Source organism: Schistocerca americana, chromosome 1 (genome assembly GCF_021461395.2).
Source record: "Schistocerca americana isolate TAMUIC-IGC-003095 chromosome 1, iqSchAmer2.1, whole genome shotgun sequence".
NCBI classification, from domain to species: Eukaryota; Metazoa; Arthropoda; class Insecta; order Orthoptera; family Acrididae; genus Schistocerca; species Schistocerca americana.
The window spans coordinates 504,388,436-504,413,865 of NC_060119.1; the positions used below are offsets into that span (position 1 = coordinate 504,388,436).

General features: G+C 43.3%; 1 protein-coding gene across 1 annotated transcript; it reads left to right on the forward strand.

The window, feature by feature from the left end:
• Window positions 1-24,432, forward strand: LOC124624321. Its single transcript, XM_047149099.1, has 6 exons — window positions 1-128; window positions 3,967-4,021; window positions 14,182-14,246; window positions 14,342-14,377; window positions 23,991-24,114; window positions 24,261-24,432. Exons 1-6 carry the CDS (start codon window positions 45-47, stop codon window positions 24,356-24,358), a joined length of 462 nt encoding a protein of 153 aa, XP_047005055.1. The 5' UTR covers window positions 1-44; the 3' UTR covers window positions 24,359-24,432.
• The last annotated feature ends 998 nt before the right edge of the window (window positions 24,433-25,430 follow it).

Consider the following 25,430-nt stretch of genomic DNA (forward strand, 5'->3'; position numbering starts at 1 on the left):
AACAGCAGGGCCGGCGATCAGCGCCCAGTCTCCACCATAACATCATGGCGGTCTTCCTCACGACTGTGTGCGCCCTTTGGCTCGTAGCAGGGGCTTTTGCTAGCACAACCACAACTGCGTTCTCCCTGGTAAGTGATTCATTCACTGCAGTGAAGGTTCTGTTAGAGCAGTGGCCCCAACCGTCCAGAGATAAAGGCCCTGAACAAGATCAGATATCAGGTGTTATCCCAACAAAGCTAGACACCTACATAAACTTTAGATTTGGACAAAACATTAAAACTCCTATAAAACTCAGACTGATAAATAATAGTGTCCTCGGAGTTTTTCGCGACGGCATAGATGAATAAAACGTTCTCGGTTGTCCAGCCGCGTCAATTCGAATAAAATGCTCGAGCTTTCGATGGCCGTCTCCGACATCGTCGTCAGGAGTTCACTGACTGCCGGGGCTGTTACGGTCTCTCGCCCCCAGAGACCAGGGATAAACACTCAGCAGGGCATGGGGACGGGCGTTGGGCATCGAAAGAAAGCAGACAGATGCGCGACACGGGAGCGGCAGTTTCAAACGTGGCGCCTTCTCCTGGCCCCGCCTGACGTCACCGGTGCTGCCACGAGCTGCCCGGGTCGACTTACGCGTGCGCGCCACATTGGATCGAGCTGGCTGGCTGCTGATGATGCCATCATGCCTATATAAGCAAGAGACCGTAACAGCCCAGGCAGTCAGTGAACTCCTGACGACGATGGCGGAGATGGCTATCGAAAGCTCGAGCATTTTATTGGAATTGACGCGGCTGGAAAACCGAGAACGTTTCATTTGTGATAAATAATACTTCCATAATATTGAAACTAAGGAACTTCGTATATTTTTTTTCATTTCCCATTAAGCCAAGAAGTTAATGAGGTGAATAGTTCTGCTTATTTTTTTTTTTTTAATTTGTAGGGTTCCGTACGGTACTCTCAAATTCATTAATCAAAACCTGCAGGTGAACTATCATTATACTTGTCGGGCTGGTGATCTAGCGGTGCCGGCACTGTAACTCAATGTGTTCGGTGCGCTAGCTGTCTGCCCTCTGTAATAAAAAAAAAAAAAAAGAAACTGAGTTAAGTATTCAACGATCAGCCTCAATCGCTGCCATGTGACGTCCGCCCAGACCAAACACTGACAGCAATAATGATAAAAAAGGGAGATGGGAGCGCTAAAGTGCGTGCAAGGAGAGGGCGAGGTCGCGGGATCGGATCTCGAGCGGATCGTGAATTTATCAGTATTCGTTTTAACTTAACCTTCGCCTCTCATTGACGTAAGTAGTACCCAGAAACAACATTTAATTCGGATTCTTCGTTAAGCTGTAGGTCTTCTTTTCTTAATTGGATAACTCGGGTAGGTTAGGAACACTCAAGTCACCGAAGTGGCGCCAAATAAAAAGACTTGCACCAGGACACTGAGCCAGACGAAATTATTATTATTATCATCTATACACATATTAAAATATATACGGAACCCTCAGTCCTATTATTACTTGTCGATTTTTACTTCAATTTTTTCTTATTTGTTTATATTGTTTGGATTTGCCAATGGGCCAATTGAATGTACCGATACCAGGCGTTGGCTTTAATGGGCGACGTATTGATGTTGTTGAGTGCGTCATACCAGCGAAACAGAAAGGGAACAGAGCACTGACAATATATGTTTCGTTTATATGTTATTTTTTGGAATGTGGATCGTGATGACAGACTGGTCTCTAACCTAGCCAGAGATCTAGGTTAGCTTGAAAGGTGAAGGTTGTGTCGTAGGTTGGTGAAGCCAACGAATGTGAATACAGTATATCAATTGTGGTGATTTACTGACAATGAGCTGCAGGGTAACCTGAGGTCTATTTTACGTTGCAGTGTGACAGGTCGGTCGTCAGTTGGCGAGGTCACCGAACGTGATCTTGAAGATTACTATATTAATGTTACGGTGCTTGTGTTATGTATATTGGGTTTCGAGGAGGCGGTTATGCCCACCCGCTCTTATGAAATCATTCGCAAAAGCAGACGGTTGATATCATGAACTTCAGCAAAGTCATGCTCCTATTTCATTCGGTTCATCCATTTCGATTTGTCTGCTACCAGAATCTAAAACCTAGTTTCACACCGCAGTTTTTGGTCCACGTAGTCACGTTCTTAACCGTTCTTCTGATAACGATTGGTACTAGCCCTCGACCTTTTGTCAAAGTAATGAAAACTCTGTTTTATTGAAATCTGTTTTCATTTCGTTATTTTCGCAAAATCCACGAAATTGGACTCTTGCTACACTGATTGGAAGTACTGCTTAGTAAGCAGGCATTTACTTGTCGATTTCCAAAACCGGAAAAAGTTACTATTGTTATTTACTGTGGATGACTACTGCTGACTTCTAATACTGAATGGAGAGCATAAGAAACAAACGGTAGCATAAATGAGCACAAATTACATTAGTAAACTAAATAATTTAAAGAAAGGAAGCTTCAGATGTGTCATGAACTAAAAAGATCTCGATCACGTGCAGTGAACCATGGTATTTTAATCTGAAAATTCATTAAAAACTGAGTGTTTCTTAGCATTCACTAAAGAGATGAATGCTGGAAATTGTCAGGACCGAGACGAAACAATGGAGGATCGGGGTATGGATTGGAACGTAAAGCGTAATCATAATTGTAATCAGAATAAAAAGAAGACCTCAGGGGTGAACATTAGATGACTAAAGACACCTCTTCACTGATTCCAAGAAATAAGACGACACCAACACATCGATCTAATGGAAGGAGGGTACATTACGTTAGAAAATGCGCAGGAGCAGCTCTGAAAAGCATCGAGGAGGCTTTTATCCAGCAGAGAATTCCAAACGGCTGTTGATAATCTGTTGAATATCAGAATCTACCAAAATAGTAAAAATAAACATTGTGGTGTCACCGCCAGACACCACACTTGCTAGGTGGTAGTTTTAAATCGGCCGCGGTCCATTAGTACATGTCGGACCCGCGTGTCGCCACTGTGTGATCGCAGACCGAGCGCCACCACAAGGCAGATCTCGAGATAAGGACTAGCACTCGGCCCAGTTGTACGGACGACGTAGCTAGCGACTACACTGACGAAGCCTCGCTCTTTTGCCGAGCAGATAGTTAGAATAGCCTTCAGCTAAGTCAATGGCTACGACCTAGCAAGGCGCCATTAGTAACATTGCATGTATCTAAAGAGTCTCACTTGTATCGCCACAATCTCCAGATGTACCAAAAGGATGGATTAAAGTTAAGTATTCCAGAAGCTACGTACTTTTCTTTATAGCATTCATTACGTATCCGCCGGCCGCGGTGGTCTAGCGGTTCTAGGCGCGCAGTCCGGAACCGCGCGACTGCTACGGTCGCAGGTTCGAATCCTGCCTCGGGCATGGATGTGTGTGATGTCCTTAGGTTAGTTAGGTTTAAGTAGTTCTAAGTTCTAGGGGACTGATGACCACAGATGTTAAGTCCCATAGTGCTCAGAGCCATTTGAACCATTTCACTACGTATCCTGTTTCAGACGTCACGCACCCTGCTTTAACTTAGCGCGTGCCTTTCGGCTTCCTCTCATTGTGTCTAGGCTGTCTTGTCTAGACACAACAAACATAACTTTTTAGAAGCAATTTAGAGTTGTCATTAAACCATAAAGCAACCATTTTTATCTTTATCTCCCCAAAAATTTCATTTTAGTTTGTTCGTCCTGAAATCTACTAGTAGCAGATTCACAAAAGTAATGGCGCCGAATATGTTTTGCCTCAACCTTAAGTCAAGAATTATTCATAGGCCGTTGAAATAATTCGAAACAGACTCAGTCGTAAAGGTATTGTATTAGAATATTTGTTTGCAGTAGAATTGAATGTCACACGTAGAATGGGAGCCGTTTGCTTCTAAATTCAGCCATACATTTAGAATATGAGAAAGTCTAATATTTTGATGTCTGTCGGTGTTTCAGGACGTCATCCTCCATTGGGTAGAAACATGCAACAAGAGCTATCCCATTTCTCAAGGTAAGGTTGCCATTTGTAAAGTGTTTAATACGTCCTATGAATGTCTTCTTCGCAACTTTGATATTTAAATGTCTCTATTGCATACAAAAATTAATATTTTGACAGTTTTTTAATTACAAGTCCTCCCATTAAACAGCGATTATAGCGATGTACAATCTCATTACTAACTAAGCGCCTTTATTTATTTCGAGGTAAGACATTTCCTGATCGGAGACTTAAATATTAGGGAACAGACAATAGCCACAAAATGTTAAAAAGAAAGTGTCCTATATTCTTACAGGGAAATCCTATAAACATAGGCCTTCAGCCTTTCTTCTCGAAGACCGAGCGAGGTGGCGCAGTGACTAGCACACAGGACTGCATTCAGGTGGACGACGGTTAAAAAACATCCTAATTTAGGTTTCCTTATTTTCCTAAATCGCTTCAGGCAAATACCGGGATGGTGCCTCCGAAAGGGCATGGCCAACTTCCTTCCCCATCATACCCTAATCCGATGGGGCCGATGACCTCGCTGTTTGGTCCCCTCCCCCAAAACAACCAACCAACCAACCTTTCTTCCCAAAGAAACACAAACTCGTACGAACGTGTATCTGAAACGCAAACTCCTGTAACGTGTGCACGTAGTCGATGGGTAATGAATACACGAATGGCATTAAACGTTTTCTCATCCAGATATCTAAGGTCTAGTGAAAGTGCAGGCGAAGGTACTGAATCTCTTAAAATAATACCAGGCTCATTAAACGGTTGCGTTAAGTGCTTCCGCATGAGGTGTGGCGTCAATGACTTGAATGAAATAACTGCTCGTGCGCAATTGGTCTCGAAAGAGCGAGAGGTGTGCCCACAGCAGATCCAGTTACTGGCGTCAGCGTCATTTTCCCAAAACTCCCCATCATGTCCGCTGTGCGAACTGTAGGACGTTGTACAGTGATCCCTCCTCCTTATTCCAAACGATCATACATTTGCAGTTCCCTGGAACAACCTGCACGACATTTTTTTCAAATACACTCCTGGAAATTGAAATAAGAACACCGTGGATTCATTGTCCCAGGAAGGGGAAACTTTATTGACACATTCCTGGGGTCAGATACATCACATGATCACACTGACAGAACCACAGGCACATAGACACAGGCAACAGAGCATGCACAATGTCGGCACTAGTACAGTGTATATCCACCTTTCGCAGCAATGCAGGCTGCTATTCTCCCATGGAGACGATCGTAGAGATGCTGGATGTATTCCTGTGGAACGGCTTGCCATGCCATTTCCACCTGGCGCCTCAGTTGGACCAGCGTTCGTGCTGGACGTGCAGACCGCGTGAGACGACGCTTCATCCAGTCCCAAACATGCTCAATGGGGGACAGATCCGGAGATCTTGCTGGCCAGGGTAGTTGACTTACACCTTCTAGAGCACGTTGGGTGGCACGGGATACATGCGGACGTGCATTGTCCTGTTGGAAAAGCAAGTTCCCTTGCCGGTCTAGGAATGGTAGAACGATGGGTTCGATGACGGTTTCGATGTACTGTGCATTATTCAGTGTCTCCTCGACGATCACCAGTGGTGTACGGCCAGTGTAGGAGATCGCTCCCCACACCATGATGCCGGGTGTTGGCCCTGTGTGCCTCGGTCGTATGCAGTCCTGATTGTGGCGCTCACCTGCACGGCGCCAAACACGCATACGACCATCATTGGCACCAAGGCAGAAGCGACTCTCATCGCTGAAGACGACACGTCTCCATTCGTCCCTCCATTCACGCCTGTCGCGACACCACTGGAGGCGGGCTGCACGATGTCGGGGCGTGAGCGGAAGACGGCCTAACGGTGTGCGGGACCGTAGCCCAGCTTCATGGAGACGGTTGCGAATGGTCCTCGCCGATACCCCAGGAGCAACAGTGTCCCTAATTTGCTGGGAAGTGGCGGTGCGGTCCCCTACGGCACTGCGTAGGATCCTACGGTCTTGGCGTGCATCCGTGCGTCGCTGCGGTCCGGTCCCAGGTCGACGGGCACGTGCACCTTCCGCCGACCACTGGCGACAACATCGATGTACTGTGGAGACCTCACGCCCCACGTGTTGAGCAATTCGGCGGTACGTCCACCCGGCCTCCCGCATGCCCACTATACGCCCTCGCTCAAAGTCCGTCAACTGCACCTACGGTTCACGTCCACGCTGTCGCGGCATGCTACCAGTGTTAAAGACTGCGATGGAGCTCCGTATGCCACGGCAAACTGGCTGACACTGACGGCGGCGGTGCACAAATGCTGCGCAGCTAGCGCCATTCGGCGGCCAACACCGCGGTTCCTGGTGTGTCCGCTGTGCCGTGCGTGTGATCATTGCTTGTACAGCCCTCTCGCAGTGTCCGGAGCAAGTATGGTGGGCTGACACACCGGTGTCAATGTGTTCTTTTTTCCATTTCCAGGAGTGTAGAATGAGGCGTTGAGGATATCATTCAGCTACACGACACGTGCATGTCAGTCAACATCACCGACAGAGCCATGTCTGCCATTTCCCGCGTAGAACAGGACGACATTATCTCTCTGTTTACATTTTTCACACTCCGCGGAAACACTAATCTGTTGCTGACACTGTCACAATCTCAAAACCGATTCATACGGAAAGGCTGATGAAGAAGGTAGTTGTTGTAAATATTACTTTTTGACAACAGCATTATAAAATGAATGGAAATTGGCTGTATGTCCTACTTCCTCCTCCTCCTCCTCCTCCTCCTCCTCCTCCTCCCCTCTTCTTGTTATTATCCTCCTTCCCCCCCCCCCCCAACCTTTCTCTCTCTCTCTCTCTCTCTCTCTCTCTCTCTCTCTCTCTCTCTCTCTCTCTCTCTGCATGTACTCCACCCCCACCCTCTTTTTCCATTACTTTCCTCCACCTCTCTCTGTCCACTTGCTCTTCCCCCATCTCTCTGACCTTTAGCCTTATTTCTCTGTATTGCAAACGGAACCTTGATTGGGAACTTAAGTCGCTTAAAATGATACGTTAAATCGGTTAGGACCATTGGTATCTGGGCTCTCCAGCTGCTAGATCTATGAGGGCAGTAGCTTCAATGACAGATTACAAAGTTTCGTACGATTTAGATTCCAATCCTAAACCGCTAAGTCACAAATATAACTTTTCTGTTTTCCGACAAAACCGACTGCGAGGAAGAAATCCAAACAGCTTATTATTGTGTGTACAATTTTGGTTTAAAATTATACGTAACGGAGGAAGAATTTGTTTAATGGCTTAAATGACATGGTATTGTCGTGAAAACTGATTGCGAGAAAGAAAATTAAATCGCATCTTTTCACAGCACAACACAACATTTTTCAGTCGGTTTTAATAGGAGACCTGTATGTTGATGTTTCTGAAAAAAGTATCTCGCCTTCGGCCGTCTGAATGTTTATTAGAGTATCGTGTATAAATCTGAAGCAAATCACTCAAGAAATTCTCAAGAGTTTTGCTAACAATGCTTCCTATTTATTTATTGGGTTGGTGCATAATTTAGTAGCGTTTTTGAGTAAGTTTTAATAAACACAACAGATACACGTAAGAGACTTGAGTCGTCACTAATATATTCTCATTCACTATTTACAAATCAGCCAACGCCGGGGTAACGTTTCGGTTCCTCGACTGTAGAAATTACTTAGTTCTGAAGCAATGAACTCGTCGAGCCAAGTTTCGGAGCGCATTCTCATCCGGAGAGGAAGCTTTGTGAAGGTTGTCCGGTAGAGAGCGGAAAAGGTGAAAGTCTGAGTGCGCAAAATCAGATGAATAAGGTGGGTGCGGAATGACTTTCCAGCCCAGCCTCTGTGTAGTGTTTTTTTGTTTGTCTAGCAGAGTGCGGGCGGGCGTTATCGCGGAGTAGCGTCGTTTCACAAAGCCTTCCTGGTCGTTCTTGGATTGCATCAGCAAGACGCCTCACCTCCGGCAAGCAATTCGTAGTACACCACACCGTCACTGTTTCACCATTTTTTGTGGATGCGCGCAGGTCTTTGTACGGGGAATTGTTGCCTTGTTCGGGCTGGCTTGCAAGAAGGAAAAGAAAACCAGCGTGCACTCCGTGTTCATACCTGGTGGAGTCATTCCAGATGTGGAAAGGGTCCACACGGATGCCATGAAGAGCACAGGGTGGAGCCAACTGCAGGTGGTTGGTCACGTCGGTACCAATGATGTGTGTCACTTTGGATCAGAAGAGATTCTCTCAGGTTTCGGGCTGCTAAAAGAAGTGGTAAAGGCTGCCGGTCTTGCTTGCAAGATGAAAGCAGAGCTGACCATTTGCAGTATAATCGACAGGACCGATTGCGGACCTCTGGTACAGAGCCGAATGGAGGGCCTGAATCAAGGGCTCAGACGGTTTTGAGACCGTGTAGGTTGCAGAGTCCTCGACTTGCGCCATAGGGTGGCTGGGTTTCGGTTTCCGCTGAATAGGTCAGGTGTCCACTATGAGCAGGAGGCGGCTACACGGGTAGCAGGTGCTGTGTGGCGTGGACTGGGCGGTTCTTTTAGGTTAGAGAGTCTCGGGAAAACACAAGAAGGACTTCAGTCACAAAGTGTGCAGGCTGAACACAGGAAGAACGTAGATACAGGAACCATTGGTATAACAGTTGTAAATTGTCGTAGCTGTGTTGGAAAGTACCAGAGCTCCAAGCGCTTATAGAAAGCACTGATGCTCAAATCGTTATAGGCACTGAAAGCTGGTTATAGCCGGATATAAGCTCAGCCGAATTTTTTGCGAAGAACCTATTGGTGTTCCAAAAGGATAGGTTAAACATGGTTGGCGGTGGCGTGTTTGTTGCTGTTAGAACTAGTTTGACTTGGCGAAGTAGAAGTAGATACCTCCTGTGAGTTTGTATGGGCAGAGGTCATTGTTGGCAACGGGAATAAAATAATAATACGATCCTTTTACCGAACTCCCAATTCAGATGGTATAGTTGCTGAAAGGTTCAAAGAAAACACATATCCGACTCATACGATAATAGTTCGTAGTGACTTTAATTTACCCTCGATATGTTGGCGAAAATACATCTTTAATTCCAGAGATACGCATAAAATATCATCCGAAATTGTGCTAAAAGCATTCTCTGAAAATTATTTCGAGCAGTTAATTAATGAGCCCACGCGAATATTAAACGATTATGAAAACACACTTGACCTCTTAGCAACAAATAATCCTGAGTTAATAACCAGCATCAAAACCGATACAGGGATTAGTGAACACAGGGTTGTCGTAGCGAGATTGAATATTGTAATCCCCAAATATTCCAAAAATAAGCGAAAAATATACCTATTCCAAAAAGCAGATAAAAATTCACTTGACGCCTTCCTGAGAGACAATCTCCACTCATTCCAAATTAATAATATACGTTTAGACCAGATGTGGCTTGTATTCAAGAAATAGTATCGGCAGCAATTGAGAGATTTATACCAAATAAATTAACAAACAACGGATCTGATCCTGCTTGGTACGCAAAACGGGTTAGTGCACTGTTGCAGAAACAATGAAACAAACATGCCAAATTTAAACAGACGCAAAATCCCTAAGATTCGCGCTCTTTTACAGAAGCGCGAAATTTAGCGCGGACTTCAATGCGAGATGCTTATAACAGTTTTCAAAAGAAACTTTGTCTCGAAACCTTGCCGAAAATCCAAAAAGATTCTGCTCGTATGTGAAGTATGTTAGCGGCAAGAAACAATCAATGCCTTCTCTGCGGGATATTAACGGGGATACTATCGAAGACAGTGCTGTCAAAGCAGAGCTACTAAACACAGCCTTCCGAAATGCCTTCACAAAAGACGACGAAGTAAATACTCCAGAATTCGAATCGAGAACAGCTGCCAACATGAGTAACGTAGAAGTAAATATCCTCGGAGTAGTGAAGCAACTTAAATCACTTAATAAAAGCAAGTCTTCTGGTCCAGACTGTATACCAATTAGGTTCCTTTCGGAGTATGCTGATGCATTAGCTCCACACTTAACAATCATATACAACCGTTCGCTTGACGAAAGATCCGTACCCAAAGACTGGAGAGTTGCACAGGGCACACCAATATTCAAGAAAGGTAGTTGAAGTAATCCACTAAATTACAGGCCCATATAGTCAACGTCGATATGCAGCAGGATTTTGGAACATATATTGTGTTCAAATACTATGAATTACCTCGAAGAAAACTGTCTATTGACACACAGTCAACATGTGTTTAGAAAACATCGTTCCTGTGAAACACAACTAGCTCTTTATTCACATGAAGTGTTGAGTGCTATTGACAAGTGGTTTCAGATCGATTCTGTATTTCTGGAGTTCCGGAAGGCTTTTGACACTGTTCCTTATCTACATAAATAATTTGGGAAAAAATCTGAGCAGCCGTCTTAGGTTGTTTGCAGATGACGCTGTCGTTTATCTGCTAATAAAGCCATCAAAAGGTCAAAGTAAATTGCAAAACGATTTAGAAAAGATATCTGAATGGTGAGAAAATTGGCAGCTGAGCGTAAATAACGAAAAGTATGAGGTCATCCACATGAGTGCTAAAAGGAATTCGTTAAACTTCAGTTACATGATAAATTAGTCTAATCTAAAAGCCGTAAATTCAACTAAATACTTAGGTATTACAATTACGAACAACTTAAATTGGAAGCAACACATAGAAAATGTTGTGGGGAAGGTTAACCAAAGACTGCGTTTTATTGGGAGGATACTTAGAAAATGTAACAGACCTACTAAGGAGACTGCCTACACTAGGCTTGTCCGTCCTCTTTTAGAATACTGTTACGCGGTGTGGGTTCCTTACCAGATAGGACTGACGGAGTACATCGAAAAAGTTCAAAGAAGGGCAACACTTTCTGTATTATCTCGAAATATGGGAGAGAGCGTCACAAAAAAGATGCAGGATTTGGGCTGGACATCATTAAAAGAAAGACTTTTTCGTTGCGACGGAATCTTCTCACGAAATGCCAATCACCAACTTTCTCCTCCGAATGTGAAAATATTGACACCGACCTTCATAGGGAGAAACGATCACCACCATTAAATAAGGGAAATCAGAGCTCGTACGGAAAGACAGAGGTGTTCGTTCTTTCCGCGCGCTATACGAGATTGGAATAATAGAGTTGTGAAAGGTGGTTAATGAACTCTCTGCCAGGCACTTAAATGTGATTCGCAGAGTATCCATGTAAATGTAGATGTAGATGAACCAGTCCTTTCTTTTCCGTATGTTAGCATAAAGACACAATTTATCGTCACCAGTAACAATACAGGATAGGAACAGTTGCTGACGAGGAAGGAGAGATGTGCACACGACCATCCGCTTATTTATGTGATTTTGGCTCTGAGAATGCGGTAACTATACATCCGGTGTTGGAACCTTCCTCGCAGCATGCAACTGTCGCACGATGGTGGAATGATCACAGTTCATCACATTTGCCAGTTCTAGAGTACAAAGACGTGGATCATTGTCGATTAATGAGTTTAAACGATCTTCGTCAAACCCCGAAGGTCTTCCTGAACGTGGAGAGCCAGTAATGCAAACCATCCTCCTTAAAACGAATAAACCGCTTTCTTACCGTGGACAGGGTGCAAACGTTTCTGGGTGCCTCCACTGCTGTCACCCCTCTACTGAACTGAGACAGAAGAATATGCCAGAAACGTTGTGATTTCTCCGCTTGGAATTCCATTTTCTAGCGTCCACAGCTCCACTCCCTATCTCCAAATGACAAAATGACATATATGTAAAATCAAATAGCAACAGAAAAGCACAAATAAAAAATGACAATCGACAAATAAACCCCTAGGAACCAGAATACCATCATGCAACACAGAAACGCTGCAAATGTATGCACCAATCTATTATTATCGTTACAACCTGGAAGTGCTGTAGCAAATGTGCTTGAAGAGGCCGTGTGCAGAATGGCCGTTTGGCAGTCTTGGTGCTCGGTTCCTATTTGAGCTCGGAACAAGGGGTAAAAGCCTTTAGTTTAGCCCGGATCAGCAGCCATTTTATAGCCAATCCAATTTCTATATATTATATATACATATTATAAAAGTATATAACTTATGTCCCTCTGAATGTTAATTTAAGGATTGTGTAAAAATGTCAAGTAAATTGGTCAAGAACGCCTCGAAATTTTTACTATATATTTACATAATACGTACAGGGTGATTACAATTAAAGTTTGTTTTAAAGCGCTGTAAAAAAAAAAAAAAAAAAAAAGGCCACTCATCAGAATGACGTCAAATTTGGACGGAGTATTATCGAAGGGAGAAGAAACGTTATGGGATAAAACAAAAACTGAATGAAAATTTTCCCATTACTTGTCGCTGTAAGCGACATATGGTAAATAGATTCGGCTACAAATGAATGATGAATCGCAATATGATGGCTTTGGTGCGAGTTGCAGATGGAACCACCTGTACTGTGCAACTTTCGTACTCTGCAGTTGTGGTACTATTAGTTAGGTTAGGTAAGCTCATCAACCACGGCAAGGACGGATCCACATCGGAAGAGAAAAATTGGTTTTTAACTGTCCTGAGCAAAAAAACAAAAAACAATGAAGTCGGCTTTTAAATGTTGTGAGACTGGCGTAACATGTGTCCAATATGCTGTACATCGTTTTCTGCCGCAAGTTTATCTGAATTCCGCAAACAAAGTGTTCCACGACAGAAGTACCTCAGGGATCACATTCAGAGGGCGTTCCACAATGCGTGCCTTCAGTTCAGTCGCAGCAATGAACATAGCATCTTTCAGATAACCACATAGCCTGAAGTAACACAGATTAAGAGCAATTGATCTGAACGACCAGGCTGCAGGAAAATGACGCTTTGACAACTCTAGGCTTTCCAAAATGCCTCAGCAGCAAGTGCTTCAATGGCTGTGCAGTATGCGGAGCAGCGCTATCTTGCATAAAAGTTGTCCTATCTAGAGATCTACATTGTTGAAGAGTTGGAATACTTCTGTGCTCAAAAGACTCTCATGACGTTTACTGGTGACGGTACAGGTAACAGAATTCGGAGGATCCATCTCCTCGAAAAAATATGGCCCTTCCATAAACGATGCCGCCAACCAGCACCACACAGTTACCTTTGCGGAATGAAACGGTACCGACTGATGTATGAAGGGATTTTCCGTTGCCAATATTTTGAAATTCTGTGCATGAACATTTCCTTGAAGTTAGAAATGGTCTGTAAGCAGGAGGTTCCATGGGCACTCATTGCCTAGTTCCATGCGAGCAAGAAATTCTGGAGCAAAGTTTTATCTTACAGGCAAGTCAGCATGAAGAAACTCCTGAGCATGGGTAAATTTCTATGGATTACAATGCAGGATGTCTCGTAGAATCTTATGCACCGTGCTCACAGACATTCCAAAGTTCGGGGAATTCTCCGTACACCCATGTTAACGGACAGCACGATCCCTCCTGCAATGTTATGGCCTGTGTGACATAGCATTTCAAAAGAACCTGTCTTTTCGAATTTCGTAATCATTTTCTCCAAATCCTTTGCAGACATCGGACCAACGCCTTTATTCGTACCTGTGAGTAACCGAAACTCCTTCAGAGCTACTGGCCCACAGTCATCGTTCTTGCAAAACTGTTTTAACAGCAGAGCGCGAGTCTGCCAAACGTCTCTGACGCAAACAGAGAAACAGCCATGTAGCCTGCGTCTTTTATTTCATATATTCTGCCCTTTAGAGTGCCGATTATTGGTGAAACTTTAGTTAATTTTTTTGTCTAAAGGTTCCCACTTAGTTTATAATATTCCGTTCGAATTTAATCTTATTCTCAGATTTTTGCTGTGTTTTGAAACTGGAACTTCAACTATAATCACCCTGTTTATTTAAAGAAAGAAATAACTTATGTTCCTTAGAGAACCATGTAAAAATATGAAGTAGATCGGTCAAGGACTTTTCGAGATGCTTGCTAACAACATTTTCTACCTCCGTCCGAAAGTTTATTAATCGTGTAAAAATATGAAGTAAACTGATCAAGACGTTTTTGAGATTTTTGGTAACAACGTTAAACAATGTGGTATCGGTATTCACAGGGATGTCCGAAGTTCGGGCTTCTGCTGAAGAGTTCCACTCAGTACAATGAAACTCAAATACACATTTTTAAATTTTTCGCAAACAGTACTTGTATGTAGAGGCTTTTTTGTGGATGAATAACCAATTTTGTTTCAGAAATGCTGCAGTACTTAGCAAGCACCGGTGGCATTCTTTCTGATGAATCGGACGCTAACGCCAGAGTAAGTATAGGTGTTGAAAGTCTTTAAAAATTATGCGCTAATCAAAATAGATGAACTGGAGAACTAACGGTATCTCCCTCCCCGCTTTGTTGCAGTGCTACCTGGAGTGCTACGACCGTCTCGGAGGGACAGTAAGTGTTCTGCTAAGCACCATGCGTCGGCCGAGGTAGCCTAGCGGTTCTAGGCGCTACAGTCTCGAACCGCGCGACCGCTACGGTCGCAGGCTCGATTCCTGCCTCGGGCATGGATGTGTGTGATGTTGTTAGGTTAGTTGGGTTTAAGTAGTTCTAAGTTCTAGGGGACTGATGACCTCAGAAGTTAAGTCCCGTAGTGCTCAGAGCCATTTGAACCATTTCTGAAGTATCATGCTTTGAGATATTGGATGACTGAATCATTGTCATCATCAGTTTTATGCTATATTAGCAGGTCCTTTGCATTTTCTACGATCCATTGCTTCCTTCTTAAGGCTGCTGTATGTTGTGCGGTTCATTACGTCATCCAGTATCTGAAATCTCTTCCTTCCTCGCTTCCTTTTCCCTTCTACATAACCTACTAAAACTGTTTTTATCAGTCCGTCATTCTTTCTTGATATATGCCCAATCCAATTTCTTTTTCTTCTTTTTATTACGTCTAGTAACTGTCTCTTCTCTCCCACTCTTCTCAGTAACTCTTCATTTATTACTCTGTCCATCCAACTTATTCTTTCTATCCTCCGCCATGTCCACATCTCAAAAGCCTCCAGCCTTTCTCTTTCTTTCATCCATGTTTCAGCGCCACACAGAAGAACATTCCATACATTTTATGAGTCTCTTCCTGAATTCTCCGTCCAGACCGCTGCAGAAAATTCTCCTTTTCTTATAAAATGCCCCTTTTGCCATTGTTATCCTTGTTCTAATTTCTGTGGCGCAATTCCAGTCGGTGTCTATCCTGCTTCCAAGATACTTAAAATTTTGTACCTGTTCTAATATTTTTGCATTCAGCATAATTTTTATTTCTCTATTTCCTCCTAGTGCAATACTTTCGTTTCCTTTGTGTTGATTTTCATTCTACAATTTTTTCCGTTAGCTTCAATGGTGTCCACCGAATTCTGTAATTCTCCTTCCCCTGTGGCTAGAAGGACCATGTCATTAGCAAACCTCAAAACACCCTACTCTTCTTCCTCCAATTTCTACTCCTTTGTCATCTAATGGGCATTAATCAATCATATTTTCCAAGTAGAGGTTGAAAAGGGTAGGTGATAGAGAGCATCCATGTCTTACTCCCTTTCCTAGGTCCGATCCAGTTTGTACTTTCTCCTCTCACTTTAACTCAGGCTTTTTGATTAACATATAATGAGTTTACAAGTCTTCTGGTTTTCCAGTCCACTGTCTTTTCCCTCATTAGAGTCACCATCTTGTGTCAAACCACCAAAGCCCTCTCTAGATCGAGGATGCACATGTATGGCTCTCTTCCTTCTTCAATAAACTTTTCTCCCAGCAGAGTTGTCTGTAAAAAAGTTGATGGTTGGTACTTTCTCGTCATCACTTCACTGTTGAGTGATTCAAGTTCCAGAGTTTCTGGTCTGCGATCTGTGTCCTATATAGCTCTTCTAGATAGTCTTCCTATCTCTGGAGGACATCGTAACGATCTTTGTGCACTATCTCTTCGTCTTTACTCAATATTTACAGAAGAGCACTTCCTGCTCTGTTTTGATCCCATGTCATAGTCTTTCCTCTGTTGTATAGTAAGTCGTATCTTCCCTTCCTGTCCACTTCTTCAATTCCATCACATTTCTCTTTTAGCCATTTTTTACTAGCCTAGGTTGCACTATTCATACTACAAATTATGGGATAATTTCTCTTTACATTTGCCCCTGATGTAGTCAGAACGTAATCTGTACATTTCAATGGATCACTCACAGGATACGCGAGATAACCGAATCTGATTCCTGCGAAGCATGTCAGGCGTGGATTGGAGTCACTAACTGCAGACCATTAGCTGAGATAAATGGCTCTATCTCCAGGCGTCTCTTTCTAAATAATGAAATCACTGCAGTAGAGCCCTGCGTGGAGAGCGTGCCATGACGTTACAAAGCATATGTATCAATTGTGGGAAGCGTTTCGTCACAGGGTTATTTGGTAACCGTGACAGCGTCACTCGGTGACGAAATAACTTCAGAAATGAAATTTACACAACCACATCGCATGCTTAATCAAACGACGGACTGTAAATACACTAGAAGTCGTAGTATTTTAAGAAATTTTAGTTTCACGCATCCGTCCAATTGTACGCTCCTATTACACATTTTGCTTATCTTCTTCTGGTCCTTCTAAATATAAAAAGAATTTTGAGTGCTTCATTTATGTACAGTCTACATAAGTACTCGCACTCGTAAGAAAATTCTTTCACAACAATCCTGTTTTTCCAAAGTAATATATATATATATATATATATATATATATATATATATATATATATATATATATATGGAGTGTAGAGCTACTTTAAGGTAAGATCTTGGAAACTAAACACCTTATTTGACCATTACTTTCATTCATCAGTTTTTTGTTGCGAAATGTGTTTAATAAAGTTCTAACAATATAGAAGAATTTCCCCTTGGCCTAGCAATGACACAGATTCTCGCAATACTCAGGCACAGGGTGATCACTCGTTAACGCAACCGCTTTAGCCGCGTGCGGCCGTTAGGCGATGGCGGCTGCTGTGACCGCAGCTCGGTTCACAGGTGGTCTACAGTAAATATAGTAGAGTTTGTCGCCTAAGTTATTTCTAACATAAATAACAAGCACCAAAAAAAGAAAAATAAATTACCCCTTTTATTAAATAAGGAGGTGCTACAACTGCCTCCCTTTGTTGTTCATTTCTAACATCTGCTTAGGAAACTGCTCATTACACTCTGTAGTTCCCTCTGAGAAATGGCAGCAATTTCTTGACGAATGCTAGCTTTAAGTTCATTCAAGTGTGTGTATTTGATTTGTACACTTCCTCTTTTAATGGCCGCTCAGAGGCAAAAACCGCAGAGGGTTAAATCGGGGGGATATTGTTAGTGATACCTCTATCCTGAAACCCGTCATGAATTTCCTGTAATGAGAAGTTGCTGTAGGTGCCTGCACAAAGTCATGTTGAAAGGCCACGGAAGCTCATTCTCTCTCAGCTAACTGATCAAAAAAAAAAAAAAAAAAAAAAAAAAAAAAGGCCGGAAAATGTTTCCCGCATATCTCTCGCTGTTGACTAATTCCTGAAAAAAAAGGCCTATTACTCTCTCACTGCTAATAGCACACTACACACCCGTTTTTTGAACATGCAGGGGTGCCTAGAGTAGTACGTCAGGATTTTCAGAACTCCATTAACGGTTATTTTGTGAAGTGACGTATCCACTGAGGAGGCACCACGATTTGCCCATAAAGAAAGTTAGGTGAGGGTCAATTTCTCTGTCACGGACCCTATTCAAAATCCATTCACAAAACTGCAACCTTTCTACAGGGTCACCCGATTTAAGTTCTTATACTGCAGTTGTTTTATAGGGCTGTAACTTCATTTCAACAGAGCCATAGGCAATACCATTCGCTGAAAAATATGTCCAACTGGTTTTGAATGAGACCCATCCAGAGCATGCCCAACATTAGCGAGAGTTTCTTCTGCGAGTACTGTACAAGACTGTATGTTTCCTGCGGAGAACACTTCCCGTTTCGCGAAATTTATTTATCAGTCGGTGAATAGTTCTACGATTATGATCTTGAACATCTGGAAATTCCACTTGATATAATCTGCCTATGACGCACACTGGTTCTGTACAAACGCAAGAATCGTACAAGAATACTCCTTAGCGGACAGAATACTTGTATTTAGCCATTCCAATTTAAACGTTTTCATTCAATACACTGTATTCCGTCGCCTGACAATCTCACGCTACCTTCGCAACAATTCTACACAAACAAAGGACCTTGCATTGGAGGGGAAATACATTCCCCACCAGCCCCGCCGCCGGCTGGCTACCGGGTGGGCAAAAGAATGTCTGCCAGGCACTTGTGTTAAGAAATGATCACACGGCATATTATAGCACGACAGGGGGGTCAGAAAAATGTACGCAGTCGATAATAATGGAGCCAAATGATATACCGCTAGAATTCTTGAACGTAGGGTAAGGTAATTCTGAGTGTTAAAAGTGACGCCCATTGGCAGGCAAACATCGTCGATGCCGCTGAACTTTTGACAGACTATGGTGTTGCCGGTGTGATAGCTGCACAGGAAGCCTCGATGATTTCTCGTAGCTCGTTCAGTGTAGATGGCTTCTGTTGATAAACATAATTTTTCAAGGTAAAAGTTAAGCGGTGTAAGGTGTAGAGACCGTGGTGGGTACTTAATAGCTCCTTTTCGACTTGTCCATTGTCGAGGTCGAGTTTCATCCACACAGGCTCTGACATCTCTATAGCAGCGAGGTGGACCGCCATCTTGTTGGAGGTAAAATCTTTCATTCCAAGCACCTCTCGGATGACAGGTAAAAGCCATGTTTCTAGCTTATGAAGATACACTAATATATCCGCCGTCAGCGGATAGGAAAATCTCAGAGTGTGAGCTACAGCGTTTTAATTTAAACTAAAGTCTTTCTTCAAAATTTACAAAACAATATTCGGGAGGTAGGAATGATCCTCCAAGCCTACCAATAACTAAATCAGAGATTCTTCCAAACATAAACTATCTGTAGTAACCATACAACTTCACCAAACCAAGCCCTGGGCGTCTCGTGAAGAGCGGCGCGGAGTCCACGTTGCCGTCACCTGAGTCCGAGGTCGAGTAGACGCCCTGCGAGGATGGCTCCTGTACGCTAGCGGCGGTGGACGATGACGCGGTGGCTACGATGACACCAGTGGGCTCGCTCGGCGTGAACTGCCTCTCCAGCCTCCTGCGCCAGCCTAAATACTGCTTGGCGCATGGATATGGCTGGCTCTATTTGCAGTCACGTGTCGAGCGGAAGGAAAGAGGTCCGCGGCTGTAGCGACCTCTTGCGGCGCCGTGGACTCCATCCTTCGAACCGGGTCGTCCTCGTTCATAGCGTGAAGTGATCTTGGAATTTATGCTTTCCACTTTGCAGCCTCCAGTATTCGCCGTACGCTTGATCGACTTACCCCGCTTTCATGTACACTCTGCTCCCAAGGTTTTTGAGGTGACCTAGTAAAACGTTGCAATGCAGCAGCGCTGGAAGCTGGACTTGTTTTTGGTAGGGCCTCCACGGTTCGTTTGACGAACAGGTTTCGGGCGTTATCTGTGGTGGACGAACCACAGCCAGATGCAGTCGTACACTTTTCCAGAGGAAGCTTCTCGGCTTGCAAGGACCGGGTATTCACAGACGGTGGGTTTGCTGGTAGTTGGGTGCTCCAACGTTAGGTAAGTAATGGGGCCTCTTAGGAACACGGCTGCCAAAGAGGGGAAGGAAGCCAGTGTGCATTCCGTGTGCATACGGGGGGAAGTCATTCGGGATGTTGAAAGGGTGGTTCCGGATGCCATGAAGAGTACAGGGTGCAGCCAGCTGCGGGTGGTGGCTCATGTCGGTATCAATAACGTGTGTCGCTTTGGATCGGTGGAGATTCTCTCTGGTTACGGGAGCCTAGCGGAAATGGTAAAGATTGCGAGTCTTGCTTGCGAGATTAAGGCGGAGCTCACAATCTGCAGCATCGTCGATAGAACCGACTGCGAGTGGAGGGTCTGAATCAGAGACTCATGCGGTTCTGTGACAGTGTAGGCTGCAGATTCCTTGACTTGCGCCATCGGGTGATGGGTTTCCGGGTTCTGAATAATAGGTCAGGAGTCCACTAAACACAGGAAGCGGCTACACGGGTAGCGGGGGCTATGTGGAAGGGACCGGGCGGTTTTTTAGGTTAGAGGGTCCCAGGGAACCACAGAAAGGGCGTTCGTCTAAAAGGGTCAGGTAAAACACAGTAAGTTAGTTGTAGAAACGATCCGTGTTGTACTTGTAAATTGTCGTAGTTGTATTGGGAAAGAACCAAAGCGCCAAACTGGGAAACGATTAGATTGGCGTTACTGCATTCCTTCCAAGGACTATTGTTTTAATTCCGGGGTAACGCGAGCAGCCCAAGTTTTGTCAACTGTGATTATTTGACTTGGAAACGTAGGCCATTCCCTGTGACATAGCACATCTGTAGGAAAGTCATTGCACTGGCTAAGTGATTTAAAAAAAATTGCAGCGGACTGTCAACAGCATCGATATTCTTGGGAAATGCACGATACACAATGTGTTGTGTTACGCAGCATCAATTCAGTACCGGTTTCGGTCGCGGACTATCTTCACAGCGGAAAATATTTACTGACAATTTCACATGGCATACATGCTATTTAATCAGAAAAGTATACGTCATTGCTTATTTGAAACCGTATGAAAATTATGCCGTTAAGTGTTAATATTTTACTTTTTCGAATCAGCAATGGCGTGTACTTTCCTCGTTAAATGGCATGTACCCCATGTGAAGTTGTCGCAATAGATATTTTTCCACTGTGAAGATGGTGCATGATTGAAACTGGCAGTGAATAAATGTATTGAGATGTAGCACAGTGTGTATCATACATTTCTCCAAGTAAACGACCTTTTTTTGTTATGAAACTAAGCATTTTTTAAACTCAGCGTGTGCAGGCTTTCCGACGCTGTCCGCATTCTGTAATAGTTTGATGCAGATTTCTTTTTGACACGTCAGTAAAAGCATGCAATAATGATAAACTTTAATGCAAGGGAAGGTTACCGTAATGGCGTTTGTGGATATCCAACAGCTGAAGGAACTTCGCGAGCCATCGCAAAGCTCTAACGGACATACTTCAAAACGGTACTTAACTTTAAAAAGGCGCTTTGTATATTACAGTATTACAGCATCAACAACAAAGTTATTAAAAAACCTTAACAGTGATCATAGCGTTGTATCGGAAATGGTGCGCACTAGGGTAATGGACTACTTGAAGGTTTTCCTAAATGTACCTCAGCAGGTCTCGTTTCCCTGCTGGTACCGGAGACCACGCCCGGTAACTATCAGAATCCCAGGCACAGACCAGACGCTTACATCTCAGTTAACCTTCCTTCCTTTTTACCGACAGATGCAGGACAATTTCTGAAGTACGCTCGTTGTTATTTATATTTGTTATCACTATTCGTATTCCATGCATCTCTCTCTCCACCTATAGCTGTCTCAGATCTGTGGAATGTGGAAAGTAGTCGAAGATGTACGTTTTCTTTAAGTCCAATCTGGGGATTAACACTACGGAATATTATTGTATTTAGTGGAAATGTTTATTATACAGTAGCTTAAAATATTAATTCTAACGGTTATGTGAAATTACTCTTCAGCGGAAAACGGGGAATTACCCAACAGAAATGTCTTTAATGGAATATGTAATGTACCCTGGGACGTTGTTGATTGCATGTGACAGAATATATATCTGAATTCATCTGCACTAAAATTAAACCCTTGATGTTTTGAAATTAGATGGCTAGCATTGAAATTTAAGAGCTCTGGTCTGGATTTCTAGTTAACACAAGACTGAAACAAATTTCGTATGCATCGCCCAACCCGTATCAGAAACGCTATTTTTTCTAAACGCCTGGCCATCTGCAGCTCCAACTTCTGCTACTTTCATTTCCGGCCAAGCCGTGCATACACCATAAATTTGGAGGAAACCGGTGATGACGAGTATGCGCGGTCCCCAAATGAGAAGGGCCTTGGAGAATAATTAAGAGATCTACTTAATTTGTATTAATTATTTACTCAAACCAAGACCGGTTTCGGGATTTTAAAATCCCATCTTCAGGTGTATGATATTATCGTATTTGGTAACACACAACAGAGGGTCGGGCAAGTCAGTGCAAGAGCTCCAATCACTGCATGTTGGCGGAAACGGGACGCCACCGGGCAGCCGCATGGTAGAACCTTTCTCAGTTGCGAATGGTCCACGTACCAAATCTTGGCCGGCCGCTGTGGTCGAGCGGTTCTAGGCGCTTCAGTTGGGAATCACGCGGCTGCTACGGTCGCAGGTTCGATCCTACCTTGGGCATGGATGTGTGTGATGTCCTAAGGTTAGTTAGGTTTAAGTAGTTCTAAGTCTAGGGGACTGATGGCCTCAGATGTTGTCCCATAGTGCTTAGAGGCATTTGAACCATTTGAACCAAATCTCGTGTACATGTTGGAGAAGCAATGAAACATCATCAGTCTTTCAAATATTGAGCCTGGCGAGATTTCCAAAATGTACGCTTCTTCTAGATTTTGTTGTTAGACTGATCTTTTAAACTATCAGAATGTGCTACATAATAATTATTCCATATCAATTTCTTGCTTCACAGAGTCTTACTGGGCATCCACAAGTAGTCGGTACCGTAGCCACGGGGCTGTTACCTGTACTCACGATGTACAATGGAAAACGAGAAGACACAAGCGTTCGCGCGGCTTTGTGTACTTACTTATGCCTGTGTGGAGCTATGACGACACTGACTAAAACGTTCCGTTGTTCTTCCACTAATCTGTCGTGCGGCTGTACTCGTTTTAGGATTCATGCGTTAAAAAGACTTGACTGCTTAAATAATCGCTCTTAAAACATTATTCAATGTACGTGTCGCTCCACTTGTTACGTATTTTCTCATAGTAGTGTCTCTGTCAATATCCCTTATATTCACCAAGACGCCGGCGGTAGAGTTAGCTTCTATTGCCTATAGCTTTTCCTTGAACATTTATATTTTTGATTATAACTTCTTGTCACCCGTCTTTAAAATTTCCACACTGAATATTTTAATTTCCACAATAAATTTAATTTTGCGGGAATATAGATTTCTTCTAAATACAGCTCTTGTTTTCCTTTTTGCACCGTTGCATGTTTACCGTAACTGAGTGGACAGCGAGCCGGCTTGTCATGCTAACGCACCAGGTTCGATTCCCGGACGGGCTGGAGATTTTCTCCGCTCTAGGACTGGGTGTTTGTGTCGTCTTCATCATCCTCATCCTCATCGCCGAAGTGGCGTCACCTTAAAAGATTTGCACCAGGCGATCAGGTCTACCCGCCGGGGACCCTCCCCACAACACATTTCCCTTCAATACAGTTTGTTATCTGCAATTAACGGAGAATTCTTTTAGAGTACTGTTTTTTGAATGAAGAGCATAATTTAGGGCTATAATAAAACTATATGTGTTTGGGTTATTTTTCACTTTGCTAATGTTATTTTGCTTAGAGTCGGTTTATTTATCATTTCTATTGCCAAACGTGCTATCCTCATTGTTTTTACTGTTTGTTTTTGACGTTTGTGAGACTGTCTGCTATTGTTTGGCGGTAAAATGTAGAGAAAGCCCCTGGCGATAGTGTAAGAACGGGGAAACATGTGTCAGTGAAGGGAGGAGAAGCAGAAGTCATGTTTGGCTCACAATACTCAAAACATATTTATTGTCCAAGTAAACATGGAGACAAGTAGTGATGAATATTCTGTATTACTTTCTCACTCAAAATTTAAATCTTTTGTCTTAAGTTCCATTGCCTCGATGGACGACTCCACTCTTTATGTCTTACTTCCGTGCGTCACTGGCAGTAATATCACGCAAAGGTTTTAGAACATTCTAAATGCGTCTTTAACAATAGTCTCGGTACTAGACATCGATACTGACGGGCCTGCGACACATTAACCTTGGGTTAAAAACCAGATTCTGTTGCTTTACCTTGCTTTTGTGGTGTTTCAAAGAATTTAACACATTTTTTCTTCTTTCGAAGATATACAGCAATGGAACGATCAATGTGGAAAGAACTCTATCTATGTTGACAAGTTACTATCCAAAAATATCCCAGATTGGTGTCGAGTCTGTGAAGAAAATAATCGAAAATTGCAAGTCGAAGTGTAAGTATGATTAAAATTCACCTAACACATGTATTTGAAACATGTGATACACTATAGATTAGCTCGCATGTACTGGTAACCTTATAAGTATGTAGGATGATCACGTTATCACTTAGATATTCTTTCTTTCTGTCTTTTGTTTTTAGCTGGGACAGGTCAGTGTATGACAGCGTACCTGATCAAAAAGTGCATCGCCGAGGGTCTTACTGCCAGCTCATCATCTTCATCGATCTTTAATAATTGATCTTTGTAGATTTCAATACTTAATCCAGTGTGTGGATTTGTTTATTGGGGTAATAAATAATTCAGCAAATTAAATGTTACTTTTTTTACATTTTGGCGACCTAATGAACGTACTACCATACAGATTCACTCAACCGTTTCATTGTTTTATATCGACGAAGTGGCAACAAATTGTCATTAATGACATGGGAATATGATTTTTAACTGTACAACAAATAATCGGGAGAAAGCTGAGGTACGATAAGTGAAATGTGTAGGGTTCACCTTTCATTGTGAAAGCAAGAGAACTCATTTATCACTAGTACAAATAATGCAGAATAACATGAGCATTATAATGGATAATCCGTATGGCACCGGCTGCAGCGTCACTATAGACGCCAACGTGACCTACGAGGACTGGCGTACCGCCGAAGGAAGAAACCGGAAAATTCGTACGGGTAATTCAATAACTGACTTCTGTGTTGACTTTGTATATCAACTCAACAAGTGATTTCCTCTTATTTGCTCTTCTTCGTGTTCAGCGTGTGAGACAGGCCCCACATCTTATCTCGGATCTTCTTCTATCCCCACGTGACCAACAATGACCGTCAGCAGAACTGAATGCATTGGTTAACGTAGAGAAAAAAGAGCAGATACGTAACAAATACCAGGGGTCCACGGTGGCAAGGTATCGTGCAACCACGTCAGAGTTGAGGAACCGTTGTTACCGACGTTTGCGTTAGAACAGTAGAAGGCATTTTTATGAATTTTCAAATCAGTTGCCACGCGGAGTGGCCGAGCGGTTTGAGGCGCCATGTCACGGACTGCGCGGCCCCTCCCGCCGGAAGTTCGAGTGCTCCCTCGGGAATGGGTGTGTATGTGTTGTTCTTAGGGACCGATGACCTCAGCAGTTTGGTCCATTAGGAATTCACACACATTTTAACATTTCTTCAAATCAGTTGACTATTTATTTCTCTGCACAATCCGTGGACGGCATTTTTGTACAGTTCAATAGTTACACTTAAGCCATTATAGCACTCTATCCTTTTCAGACGGATCGAACAGTTAGGGCAGTAGTAAGAGCACCTAAGTGA